This window comes from Bison bison, unplaced genomic scaffold (assembly GCF_000754665.1).
Source record: "Bison bison bison isolate TAMUID 2011002044 unplaced genomic scaffold, Bison_UMD1.0 scf7180017864203, whole genome shotgun sequence".
Taxonomy (NCBI): domain Eukaryota; kingdom Metazoa; phylum Chordata; class Mammalia; order Artiodactyla; family Bovidae; genus Bison; species Bison bison.
This window is the reverse complement of record NW_011494775.1, coordinates 6,852,470-6,864,952: the sequence shown is the minus strand read 5'-3', so window position 1 is coordinate 6,864,952 and position 12,483 is coordinate 6,852,470. Positions and strand designations below refer to the sequence as shown.

Below are 12,483 nucleotides of genomic sequence, written 5' to 3'. Positions count from 1 at the left end.
GCACTCTGGGCCCCCCAGCTGGTCAATGAGCTCATCCAGGGTGTTGACTGGCAGCTCCCGGCCCAGCGCCTGCACCTTGGCCAGCAGGTCCTGCTTCAGCCGCTCAACCCGCTCCAGGACTCCGGGGCCATGCAGGTCCCGCTGTGGGGGGCACAAGGGGCCTGTGGGGCCAGAGGGTCAGGGGGAACTGGGCCAGGCTGCCTGTCCACAGCCCTGCTCCCCTCCCTGGGCCCTCAAGGGTGAGGGAGTCCATGGGTAGTGGGGGTCTAGAATCTTTCCCCGAACCCCTGGCTGCTCCTGCTCATGTGCCCCTGACTTCCTGCTCAGAGCATGAGAAGCAAGGATGGGGAAGGCGGCATTGGGCCTCACCGCGGTCATCGGCTGGGAGCCCGATGGCATCCACGATGACCACATCGTCGTCCAACAGGGACTCGGGGGAGGAGTGGAAGTCACTGTCCAGGCCACCGTCCGACTCTGTGCTGCTGTCGTCACTAATGCGGATCACACCTGCTGCCTCATACACCAGCCTGGGTGCCTTGGCCCCACGGCCCCGTGGCCGCCCTGCAGGGGAGCAGTCAAGGGTCACTGCAGCCTGGTCCCAGGGAGACTCCCAGTGGTCCATGGACAGGCTGCATGCCTGGATGGTTAGGGCTTATAGCCCAAGCCCTTTCCCCCTGTGCAGCTGTGGCATGTCTGGGCGCTGCTGGTGGTGGGGACGTGTTACCGACCCTGCCAGACTTCCTGACATAGCAGTGTGTCCTTGGGTGGTGCCTGGGGAGGCCACGTGCCCCACCTCACAAGGTGGCACTGGGTGGGTAGGCCAGAGGACATGCCCAAGCCCTGGGGGGTGGCAGTCCAGGGGCCCAAGTAACCTGGATACTGTCCCAGACACCCTGCAGGGTGTTCCCAGCCAGAGGGGCAGGACTGGGCCCCAAGGCTGGCTGTGTGCTCTCAGGTGAGTTGCTTGGTCTCTCTGAGCCTCACTTCCCCCTGATGAGAGGATGCTCAGCCTTTGCCTGCAAGAACAGGGTGCAGTGTGTGCCTGCAGGTAGGTGCTCGGGCCACTCCCCTATCCTGGGGTGCTTTGTATGAGCCCCATCCTGGTCCCCTGAACCAGTGCGGTTTCAGCCTCAGGCTCACTTTTACCTGGGGAATACGAGGCCCTGCCTTCTGGGGATGAGGCTGGAGGCCTTGGGGATGCACTAGCCACACCGTCATCCTGCAGCACTGGGGTTTTTTGCTGACTGAGCAGCTGCGCTGGAGAGCTAGGGTGGGGATGGGCTCAGGCCATGTGGCTGTGTGGCAGCACACCAACCCAGGTCGAGGGTCAGAAAGGAGGGAGGCTGGAGGACCGGCAGGAGCAGTGAGGGGCCATAGGCACAAGGTCCAGGCAGTGGGCACTTACGCTTTCTCTTACTGCCTGCTCCTCTCTCTCGCCTTCTCTTGGTCGAAGGAAAGTGCTTCTGAATTAGCGACAAAAAGACGCCTCTGAAAGTGAGACAGAGAGTTTGTTTTCACTGGGAGACATGGAGGGGTTGGGTCCCATGTGTTAAGGGCTACTCTGCAGAGTGGACGCCTAGCACCAAGGGACCCCAAAGGGTGGGTCTGGGCACAGGGGCTCAGAGAAGATGGGTAAGAGAGGGAAGGAGCTGCAGGGACGGGGCAGGGGTCCCACTGGGGTCCTACCCACACATTGTGGGCAATGGATGAAATATAGGTGGGGGGCTGGGTGGGGCTCTGCCTGCAAGTGCTGATGGCTCTGAAGTAGAAGGGGGGCATCCCAGGGTGGGGGGCCCAGGGGAAGGAAGGACATGCTGGACCATGTGGGAAGAGACGGGATGAGGCAGAGCGGACAAGGGGCCTTGTGCTGGGATCCTCATCCAGGGTGAGAAGGGAGGCCAGGGGCTTTAAGAACCACCAGGGACAGTCCCTAAAATCTGTGCAGTCCTTGAATCAGCCCAGTACGCATGCAGGGGGCAAGGCTGGGAAAACCTCATTCGATAAAAGTCTCAGGACCCTGGGCTGGTGCCCACCGAGTCCTAGGTCCCCATGGTTACCCCTTCTGGCTTAATAACCTGGGCTGGACCTAAGGTCTCTGAGGGTCGGAGTCGGCTCCTTCGGCTGGGGTCACAGGCAGGGCCAGGCCCCAGGGTTGGTCACACAGGGAAAGGGCCCTAATGTGTCACTCACTCGGCAGCGGACACGAAGCCATCGAGCTGTCCCTCCTTCTCGCCCAGCACCTCCCGGGTCCGCGCCTCACCTGTAGACTGCAGCCCGATGACCACACACTGCGGGGGTGGGTGTGTGTGAGCAGGCTTGGCACCCCTGCCCCCACACCTGCCCCTGCAGCTGGGAACCTGGGGCTGACCTGTTACTCCGTTCCCCTCCCCTGTGTTACTCAGGCTGCCAGACCCCAACAAGCCCATATCCCCTGGGATGTTAACCTGGCACCAATGGCTGGCCTCAGCTCCCAGACAACCCCGATCTCCACATAAGCCTGTGCCTGCTTCTTTCTAGGGACTCAGCCCAGCCCAGTTCACCTTGTCCTGGGCCAGCTCCTCCTGGGCCAGCTCCACCAGCCGGTGCACCTTGGCAGCCACACACAGGTACTTGAAGAAGCGCTGATGGGCTGACCAGAACTGGCCCCACAGGGACTTGCGCGACTCCAGGCCGATCCAGTCGGCTGCCTGCTGGAACACGCCCAGGGCCTCGGCCCACTGCAACGACATGCCCAGCTCAGCTTGCTACTGCCAGCCCCTGCCCCACAGAAATGTAGGGCCAGAGGATGGGGGCTGTAAGTGGGGCTATACAGAGGCCCTGGTGATAGCTGGATGGTCAGAAATGCCAAAAATCCAAAATGTGTAACATTCAGAAAGCCACAGTGAAAATGGCACTCATGTAATCAGAGGGTAAATGGACAACACCTCCAGAGTGGTGGGGATATCTGCCCTGCCCGCCTCCTGCCACTGGCCCCCAGGGGACAGCGGGCCATGTCTGGGGCATCTGTAGTTGTCACCAGGGAGGGGGTTCTTGGTGTTGACCTGGTGGAGCCAGAGAGGCTGTTCCACACCCTGTAACACCTAGAACGGCCCCACAGAGAGAGCCTGAAGCTCTGGATCACACCTGGGGGCAAAGTGGGGAGGGGAGTCCGACAGAATCCCCAGCTAGAATGGGATTGAGATGCTGGGCTCCCACCAAGGATGAGGTGGGTGGGTCAGCCGCTTCCTCCTGTCTACAGTCTTACTAATCTGAGTGGCGCCCTCAAGGGCAGACACTGAAGGTGATGAGGCAGAACTCCAAGGGGACACCAAGGCTGTCCATTAGGTCAGAGGCTTACCAGCAGGGCTGCCCGGTTATAGATGCGCTCGAAGGCCGGGGTCAGCGGGATCTCCTCGATGCGGAAGGTGACACCAGAGAAGCTGAGTTGGCGAGCGATGTACATGCCACTGACCTTCATGTCCATGGCCACAATCTCCATGGCGCCCACACCCCTGTGGGCAAGCACAGGCTGCCTGGGTGCCAGCTAGGGACCACATGCTGGGTCCCAAGAGATGGAGCCAGCGAGGTGGGGGCTGTCACTGTGGAGAGTGAGGAAGGACTAGGTGCACAGGGTGCGGTGTGTGGGGCAGGGAGCATATGCAAAGGCCCTGTGGGTGCACCTTGGAAAGAGAAAGTGGTCTACCTTGGCAGGGGGCAGGGGAGGGCCCTTATCCTGAGATGATTGGAAGTACTAGGCAGACAAAGCATGGAATTCTCATTCTAAACCCCCCCTGGTTGCTACAGGAGACTGAGTGGGAGGGGTGCACCTTTACATATGACAAGCAGGGCCCTCTGTGGCCCCACCTCCATCACGTGGACATGAAGAGCGCACCTCTTCTCAATGGCGTGCAGAAATTCCTCAAAGGTCCGGAAGGGCGTGCCCTCACCCCAGATGCCCAGGCGGCTCATGTAGATCATGTTCCGGGGCTCAGAGGCACCTGGGGAAGGGGGCCACTGTCAGCTCCTCTGACCTGGCTAGGTTGGCAGCCTTGGATGGGGTCCCAGAAATGGCATGAGGGCCAGCAACAAGGACCTGAGGCTCTTGGAAAAGTGCCCACAGCCAGTGGGCAGAGTGACAGGGGCTGGTATCTCTGCAGACAGGCTGCAAGGTGGCTGGCAGGAGCTGGGCTGCAGATTGGATGCCCCTACAGCCGCGCTGGGGCAGGTATCACCCATCGATGAGTGGGCCCTCACCTGTGGCGCTGGCATAAACCACCCTGGCCAGGGGCAGTTTGTTCTGCAGGTCTAGCACAGCCTTGCCCATCTTGGTGGAGCTTGCGTTCTTGGCTTTGTGGCACTCGTCGAACACAATCTGGGTTGGGCATGGGTTAAGGACTGTTCTGGAAGGCAGGCCACCCCACAGACCCACCACACTGCCTCCCTTCCTGGCTGGGGGAACTCCAGAAGGTGCCTGGGGTCTCTGGCCACAGGGCGGGGTCCTTGGGGTGTGAGGCCACCAGGGCCACTGGAAAACAGCCTCTAGACCCCAGTGATGTTCACAGAAGTTGGAAAACATAGACAGTTCTTCATGTTTTCAGAGGAGCAAGTTATGAACAAGTAAGTCTGTCACAAACCTATCTGAAAGACAAGGTGTGAGTGCCATGTGTGTGCACACGTGTCCACACAAATGTACAGAAGGTCGAAGGAGAACTTGTGGGAACATGGGTGAGAAGGTTAGCCTGATGCCGACAGGCTGCCCCCGGGTGTGAGATCAACCTTGTTATTTTTCATGCTGTTGCTAAGCTGATCCATCAGTAGACCTGCTGCTGTGTCTTGCTTGAGGGCCTCTGTACAGACTTCGCCCTGTGAGCAGAGGACCCCAGGTCTCCTCTCATCAAGAGGGAGGGGGAGCCCCCAGAGAATATAGCCACCCCACTTCTGGGAACAAGGGTGGATCCTGGGAGGATAGAGCTTGAGGATCCTCTGTGGGCCCTTGCAGAAATCCCCAGGAGAAGTTGTGGCCCTTGAATGCCCAAGCTGTAGGGAGGCCAAGGTGGGTCCTCTGGAAGATTGTTACTGGTAAAAGGAGTATGTGGAAACATGAAGAGGTGGACAGGACACAAACATCAGACTCTAGCTTATACTCTCCTACACTTCATTTTCCTACAGTTTGGTGTGAACAAAAAGGAAGTGATCTCAGACTTAAGAGCAAAGGAGGGAGAGAGGCCTGGGACCCACACCAGCTGGCCAAGCTGGGGCAGGGGGGCCCTCTGGCCTGGCTCCCCTTTGGATCGCCTGGCCTAGCCGGCCCACTCAGCTCCACTACTAGGGAGGTGGATGAGGACAGGGCAGGAAGTGCTCTCCAGGCCTTGAGTCTCACCGCCTGGAGTGTCTCAGCCACCACCACCCTGACCCTGTGGACATGGGTCCGGCCCATTGAAGCCAGGAGGCCTAGGCAGACAGCCAGGGACGGGTAGCAACGGTTACTGAGGGCGAGCGTGCAACACCAGACCCTCCCTGCCGGGAATTCCTCCCGCACTTCCACCTCTCCAGAGCCTGCCAGGATGGGACTTGTCAGGGTCTCCCAGCCCCCTGTCCTAGACCCTGCCCCTCTAGCCCCGCCTCTGCGCTTGGCTCCGCCCCCATCCCATCGAGGATACCACGCCATCGAAGGCCTCCCCGCACCACTCCAGGATCTGCCGGATGCGCGTGCGGTGCTGCCCACCCGCCTGGCTCTCACCAATCAGGGCAGAGTAGGTGGCGAAGAGGACGCCCTCTGAGGTAGTGTTGTCGCCGTACTTGATCTGGGGGAGAGGGCGGACATCTGTGCATGAGGTGGCTTGGCCAGAGCTGGGCTCCGTGACCCCGACCCACACCAGGTTTGGGGCTGCGGCCACCCCACCTTGCTCAGTGCGTGCACCGCGATGCCGGGGGCGGCGATGTCCCGGAGGTCGCGCTCTGCGTCGTACTTGAGATCATTGGAGACGCTGAACCTGGGGTTGCGGGCCAGTAGGCTTCAGGAGCCCCCTCCCCGGCTGCGGGCCCGCCCCACACCCAGGGGAGGCAGCTCACCACAAGGCCTTCTTCCTGCCCCGCAGATAGTTCTCCAGGATGACGCCGGCCACCGTGCGGCCCTTACCCACACCCGCGCCATCGCCAATGAGGAAGCCTGCGCGCTGCCCGCTGGGGAGCAGGACCTCATGTTGCTGCGGGGGTGGGGGAAGAGGGGGTCAGCGTGCGACAGGGTCAGAGTGGGCACTGAGACTATCCCCACGCAGGCCGCAGACCCGGTGGGAGACCCCGGGATCACCTGACAGGCATAGGTGATGGCCTCCAGCTGCAGGGCAGACAGGGCCCCGCTGTCTGAGGAGGGCAGGGCGAGGGTGTAGGTGATGTCTGGCGGCGGGACGCTAGACAGCGTGCTGGTCTCCACCACACGGTCCGGGTGCTGCCTCCCAATCTTGGCTGTAGGGATGTGCAGAGGGGGCAGGTCAGGGGTGTGGCCCGGATGTGACCAGGGCACTAGGGAGGTCCACCTGGGGCCAGGATGGGTGGGGCACGCCCCACGAAGTGGAAGGGAGGGCCCATCAGCGTAGTGCCAGCTAGTGGCAGATTCCTAAAACCCTCCCAGGTGCAGAGGAAGGCGGCCTGCCTCTCCATTGCAACATTGGCCTGCGGCTGGTTTTGTGCCAGGTGAGGACCACAAACAACCCTGATTACAGAAGAGTCCCTCAGGAGCCCACCCACACCTGCTCTGGCAGTTTAAGGTTCCCTGGGACCTTCAGAGACCCCCGAAATGGGCGCCCCAGGCCAGAGGACCCAGGCCCTGGGCGCTGTGCAGCTAGGAGTCTCCATAGCAGGATACTCACACTTGGATGGCACGTAGTCAGCGTACGTCTCCGCGTGACCCAGCTCCTCCGCCTCATCCTCCTCAGCCTCGTCGTCCTCCTCAGGCTGACTCTGAGCCTGGGGAGACGTGCTGTCACACTGGGGACTGTCCTGTCCCCTGCAGCCCGCCAGCCTCCCGGTCAGGGGCAGGAGCCTGAACCACTAGCCAGCCCAGTGACTCAGGTGATGGGAAGGTGTTACCCTCCCCACCTGCCCCCCACAGCATGGTGCCTCCCTGGGACCTCAGTTTCCCGTCTGTAAAATAGACCGTGCTCCCAAGCTGGCCCAGACTGCACACAGCAAGTGCCTGAGTGGCCCTCCCTGGTGTCCGGGAGGGTTGGGCAGGGCTAGGGAAGGTACCTGGCTCACCTGGTAGCTGATGAGAAGTGGGGTGCTGGAGAGGGAGGACACAGGGTCCTCGAGGCCTGTAAATGTCCCACTGGGCGGGAACAGCTGGAGAGGAGAGAGAGGCAGGGAGAGGGGGCATGAGCCTGCAGGCCAGAGGTGGGGCTGAAGTGCCTGGATAGGCCCCCAGCCTCCAGGAGGGCTCGCCTGATTGTCCTCAAGCCCCTCAGCTGGCTACAAGCCTCCCTCCTGCTGTCTGCCTGCTTAGATCTGCTGCATAAATAAGTACTAGGGGCATACAAAGCACTAGACACATAAGAACTAGGAACGCAAGAGGCAGCATGATAAGTAGACAACATTGCTGTACGTTGTATATGAAAATTAAGAGTAAATGCAAGGAGTTCTAGGCACAAGGAAAAAAAAAAGGTTTTCTACTTTTTTTTTTTCCTCTTTTGGCTATGCTGTGTGGCTTGTGGGCTCTTAGTTCCCCAACCAGGTATTGAACCCAGGCCCCCAGCAGTGACAGTACCAAGTTCTAACCACTGGACCACCAGGGAAGTCCCTCTATCTCTTTATCGTTATATCGATACGAGACAGTGGATGTTCACTGACTTATTGTGGTCCTTTTTCATGACATATGCAAGTCAATCGTTGTGCTGTGTGGGCATCACCTTAAACTTAGTGCCATGTGTCAATTACATCTCAATAAAACTGGAAGGAAAGTAAAAACAAACTTTTGTTTTTTTAATCAAAGTGTAGTTTCCTTTTCTTTTCTTTTTGGAGGGGGGGGCCTGTGCTGTGCAGCATGCGGCATCTTAGTTCCCCATCTAGGGATCAAACCTGTGTTTCCCTATGGCAGAAGCACAATCTTAGCCCCTGGACCAGGGAAGTTAAAAAAAAAATCTTAACCAGGGAAGTTAAAAACAAAAAAAACACACAAAGTTTTCTTGAAATGAAAATAAAATGGAAATGAGGTACAAGGAGATCAGAAACCTACCCTCAATTCCCTCTCCCGTTTTTTTTTTTTTAATTAACAAAAACAAACAAACAGCCTCGGGCTCAGGTTCCTGGAAGGCTGAGTCAGGTTCCTGCAGCCCTGCTGGCCGCAGCAGGAGTACGTGTGGGGTTTCAGCTGCCCGCTTGGGCCTGGCAGAGGCTAGGAGCTGGTGGGAGGGCCCTGGTGAGGGGAGGGCAGGGTTACTGCCCCACTGGGCCCCTGCAGCCAGAGGTGGGTTGGGCCTGCGTTGCCTACTGCACCTGCTCTGGGCATGTCACATCTCCCTAACCCTTCCTGAGGGTCCAGGGGTTTCACAGGCACTGAACCTGTCAGGCAGCTGGGCAGATATCCACCAATATCCACTAGTCTGTGCTGTGCTCCCCAGAGTCCCCCTTCCCCCTGGGAGCCCCTGCATCTTTAGGCCCACATAGGAGACAGGAGCAACCTTGAGTAGCAGTGTTGTCTGGGTCTGAGTGGCCTTGGCATGGCTGCCAGCTTGGAGGCTGGGCGCACTGACCTTGTCGTGGGCAGAGGGGCCGGTGCTCACGTCCCAGATGGTAGGCACCTGGCTGAGGCTGTCAGCGGGCGGAAAGTCAGGCGTGTCGGCTATGTCCGAGAGGGAGTCCACGGATGAGGAGAAGATGGAAGCGTTGGAGAGGTCATCGAGGTATGAGGAGTCCTGGAAGACAGGCTAGGTATGGGCGGCTGTGAGGCCACACCGGCAGAGCCACAGGCCCAGCCATGCCATTGATGATGCTTGGCCATAGAAAGAGATAAAGCCCTGACATTCGCTACCACGCAATGGGCCCTGAGAACATGATGCTCAGTGAGAGAAGCAGACAGAGAAGGACACGTAGCATGTGATTCCACTGATGGGAAACGTCCAGAACAGGCTGACCCACAAAGTGAGTGGGTTCCTGGTGGTCAGGGGCTGGGGAGGAGAGGGGAGTGACTGCTCTTGGGGATGGGGTATCTTCGGGGGGTAATGGAATGTTCTGGAACTAAACAGAGATGACACTTGCATGACTCTGTAAATGCACTGTAAACACTGAATTACACATTTCAAATGGGTCAACTGTATGGTATGTGAATTATAGTAATAAAGCTGGTTTTTCTTTTTAAAAAAGAAAGGGGAAAAGGAAGGGGAGGTAAGAGAAAGCAGACCCCACAAGTACACGCTGGAGTCTACTTAGGGCACACCCATCCTTGTGAAGGGTGATACCAAGATGCAGGGGGCCCCCCCAGTGCCTGAAGCTGGGGAAGGTGAAGGCCCCAACCACCTCCCTTAGCCCCTCCGTGCCCGAATGTGGGGTACGCTCAGCTAATCACTCCAGGGAATGAGCCCCCAAGCCTGCCTGACATGGGGCAGGGGTTATGGACAGACTGTGGTCCCAGAGGGCATGTCAGTGAGAGCATTTCCTGAGCAGGGAGGGGCCAAGGAGGAGGTGGGGCCAAGGCAGAGGAGGAGGGAACAAGCCCTTTGGGAGCACCCAGTCCAGCGCACCTTCCACAGGTCACCCGCCCACTAGGGCAGTTGGAGGGCCACAGCCAGGTGGGCTCAGGCGGGCTGCCAGGAAGGCTGCATGTGTCCCACTAACCTGTGGCAGGGGGTGGGGGAGGCAAGGAAGATGGGAGGGACAGACCAGCTGGGTCTCCAACCTAGGGACTCAAGATCAGTGGACTCTGGGGAGGAAGGGATGCTGGGGAGTGGGGCCCACCCGATGTGCCCAGCTGGGGCCTGGAGGCCACAGGTGAGCTAGCTCCTGGCTGGGTGGGGGGGGTAGAGGGGGACGTCCCCCCAAGTCACTAAGACTAGGCATCCTGGCTCAGGCAGTGCCAAGCCCTGCCCCACCCCCCTGCAGAGTGTTTCTGGGGCTCCCCTCCCACTGATCTACATGCAAACCACCTGCCCCGGCCCTGGGGTGAAGGAACCTCCAGGTGACACTGACCAGCTTCCCCAGACCCCCATGCTCCCATGCTAGCAGGCAGGGGAACCCAAACAGGCAGGTGGGACCCACCATGCCCAGAGGACAGGGGGAATGGCAGGAAGGGGCATGGCAGGGTCAGGGCCAGGTCAGCCAGTCTGAGGCTGGGGGCCCTGGGAAGACGGCTTCCCACAACCCGGTTGCCCTGGCTTGGGGGGTTTGTAAGGACAGCTTTCTGCCCACTAGGCTCCTACTGGCCTCTGCCCCCTGCCATCCACAGCCTGGTCTCACGGTGTTGCGGGGACAGACCCCAGCCTCCCCCACCACCTGCAATGGCAGGACCCCATGACCTGGTGAAATCTAGGCGAGGCAGTGAATAAAATCTTCGAGGTTGGGACAGAACAGGAAGGGAAGCAGGAGGGGAATGCCAACCCCAGGAGTGGGAAGAGGTGCTCCGTGATCCACTTGAGGCTCCTGGCACCCTCACACAAGAGCTGGGTGACTCAACAGGCCAGAGCACCCATCTCAGGGGACACTGAGGCAGTGAGGGCTGGGGGGTCTGGCCTGCCTGCTCCCCAGCCCATCCCTGGTCAGCTGGGGTCAGAGGTGGCCCATCCTGAGCCTGGTGGACAATGAGGAGGTCCCCAGACACTGAGGCTGGCTGGGGTGGGTTTGGGTACAAGCAAGGACAGCTGTCATTGTTGAAATCCCCTGGCACCACAACTGCGTGGTCCTCCTCAGTGCATGGCACTGAGCTTGGGCAGAGTGATGATGGCCCGAGCCATTAGCCAGCAGACCTGGAGCCCTGAGGGGTTGCCCTGCTCCCTGAAGGCAGAACAGTTGCTGAGCAGTGGGCAAGAAGCGGGGCAGGGCTGGGGGGCCAGCCCTGACCATGGTAGAGTCCCTGGGCTGAAGGGAACTATACCCTCTGAGAGGGCTGCATGGAGACCCTTCCCAGGACAGCGTGCAGAGGAAGGACACCCCCTCCCCCATGGAGGAGCCAGGAGGTCAGGTCAAGGTTGGCAGCAGGGACCCCTGGTGTGACAGATGAGAAGGGCACGTCTCCTCCTGGGTCCCTCCCCTAGGAATCCATGGTCCCAGGGTGACCATAAGAAAACACCAGACAAGCCCAGACTGGGGACATCCTGCAGGACAACCGACCCGAGCTCTCCACCCACAACTGCCCAGGCCCCCATTCCCAAGGGGAGACAATGGCAAGACCAAGGGGGCATGGTGACATGGGGTCCTGGGGCAGAGAGGACAAGGGACGTACAGACCTTGGCTGAGGATGACATATCAGCACCAGCCCATCAGCTGGGATGCAGGCGGTGCTGAGCTGAGGTGTGACCCATGGGGACCCTGAGCTGATCCACAGCTTTGCTATAAACCTAACCCTGTTCTGAAAAGTACAATTTATTAAAGAAGTGGGTGCCCTCTCCCCTGTCTGTGGACACTGTCCCTACCAGATGCCCAGAAGGGCAGCCAGCATCGTCTGGGGGCCCCTGAATCCTCAGGGGCAAAGGGAGGTGGGGCCTCACTGGGGTCACCAGGGTTGGGGGTGGGGCTCCCAGGGCCCCTCCTGCCCTGCGCAGGGTGGGTGTTTGGATTCGAGTGAGAAGGCGCCTGCCCATGTCAGGACCTGACCCTCGGCAGCCACAGCAGACCTGCAAGATGACCTGAACCCAGATCCACCCTCTCTGGGTCCCAGGGCCCAGTCAGGCCAGGGCAGCAGCTCCCCGGCCCTCACCAGAGCCAGCTCAGCAGCCTGTGTCCACCCCACCCCCTGTCACCTCCTGACCTGTGTCCCCACCCTGCTTCTTCCACTGCAGCCCCTGAGTGGGGAGCTGGCTGGTTACCCTGACAGTTCTCTCAGCATCCCAGAGACCCCGGACCAGTGAGGAGCTGGGGGGACCTGGAGGAGCTGCCCACGCAGCAATGCCCCCTCACGTCCACCACGAGTACCCAGCAGGACGGAATAGGACAGCCCCAAGGCTGGACCTGGCTCTGGGTCTGCTCAGCAACCCCTCCCAGCTGGGGAAGCGACACCAGAAACGCCCTTCGACACAGATCCAGGGCCCAGAGGGCAGACCGGGAAACAGAGGGATGGGAGGATGGGGTCAGGGGGATGGAGAAGAGGAGGATGAAGGGAAGGGGGGACGGAGGGATGGGAGGACAGAAGGACAGGAAAGGACCATTCCTACCTGTCCCATCAGAGCCCGTCTCAAGCCGTGCCCCACCCGGTCCCATGGAGCCAGTGCCGCTGTGCCCAGAATGCCCCCGAGACTCCAGGTGGGGTGGCTCTGGCCCCCTGTTTCCCCGCTGCCTACCCTCCCTGGCTGTCCCCACATC

General features: G+C 60.1%; 1 protein-coding gene across 1 annotated transcript in view; it reads right to left on the bottom strand.

Annotated features, from left to right (window-relative positions):
* The window catches only part of SBNO2 (strawberry notch homolog 2 (Drosophila)), an 18,104-nt gene extending 5,627 nt beyond the window's left edge, over positions 1 to 12,477 (bottom strand). Inside the window, exons 1-16 of the mRNA XM_010844640.1 lie at positions 12,336 to 12,477; positions 8,727 to 8,888; positions 7,237 to 7,320; positions 6,849 to 6,945; positions 6,290 to 6,444; positions 6,052 to 6,185; positions 5,882 to 5,972; positions 5,640 to 5,783; positions 4,234 to 4,351; positions 3,872 to 3,977; positions 3,338 to 3,491; positions 2,541 to 2,717; positions 2,191 to 2,288; positions 1,406 to 1,488; positions 370 to 561; positions 1 to 161 (exon numbers count right to left, since the gene is read on the bottom strand). Coding sequence (XP_010842942.1) covers positions 1 to 161; positions 370 to 561; positions 1,406 to 1,488; positions 2,191 to 2,288; positions 2,541 to 2,717; positions 3,338 to 3,491; positions 3,872 to 3,977; positions 4,234 to 4,351; positions 5,640 to 5,783; positions 5,882 to 5,972; positions 6,052 to 6,185; positions 6,290 to 6,444; positions 6,849 to 6,945; positions 7,237 to 7,320; positions 8,727 to 8,888; positions 12,336 to 12,344 — 1,965 coding nt within the window. The 5' untranslated portion in view covers positions 12,345 to 12,477. The remainder of the gene's footprint in view (positions 162 to 369; positions 562 to 1,405; positions 1,489 to 2,190; positions 2,289 to 2,540; positions 2,718 to 3,337; positions 3,492 to 3,871; positions 3,978 to 4,233; positions 4,352 to 5,639; positions 5,784 to 5,881; positions 5,973 to 6,051; positions 6,186 to 6,289; positions 6,445 to 6,848; positions 6,946 to 7,236; positions 7,321 to 8,726; positions 8,889 to 12,335) is intronic.
* Positions 12,478 to 12,483: the final 6 nt, after the last annotated feature.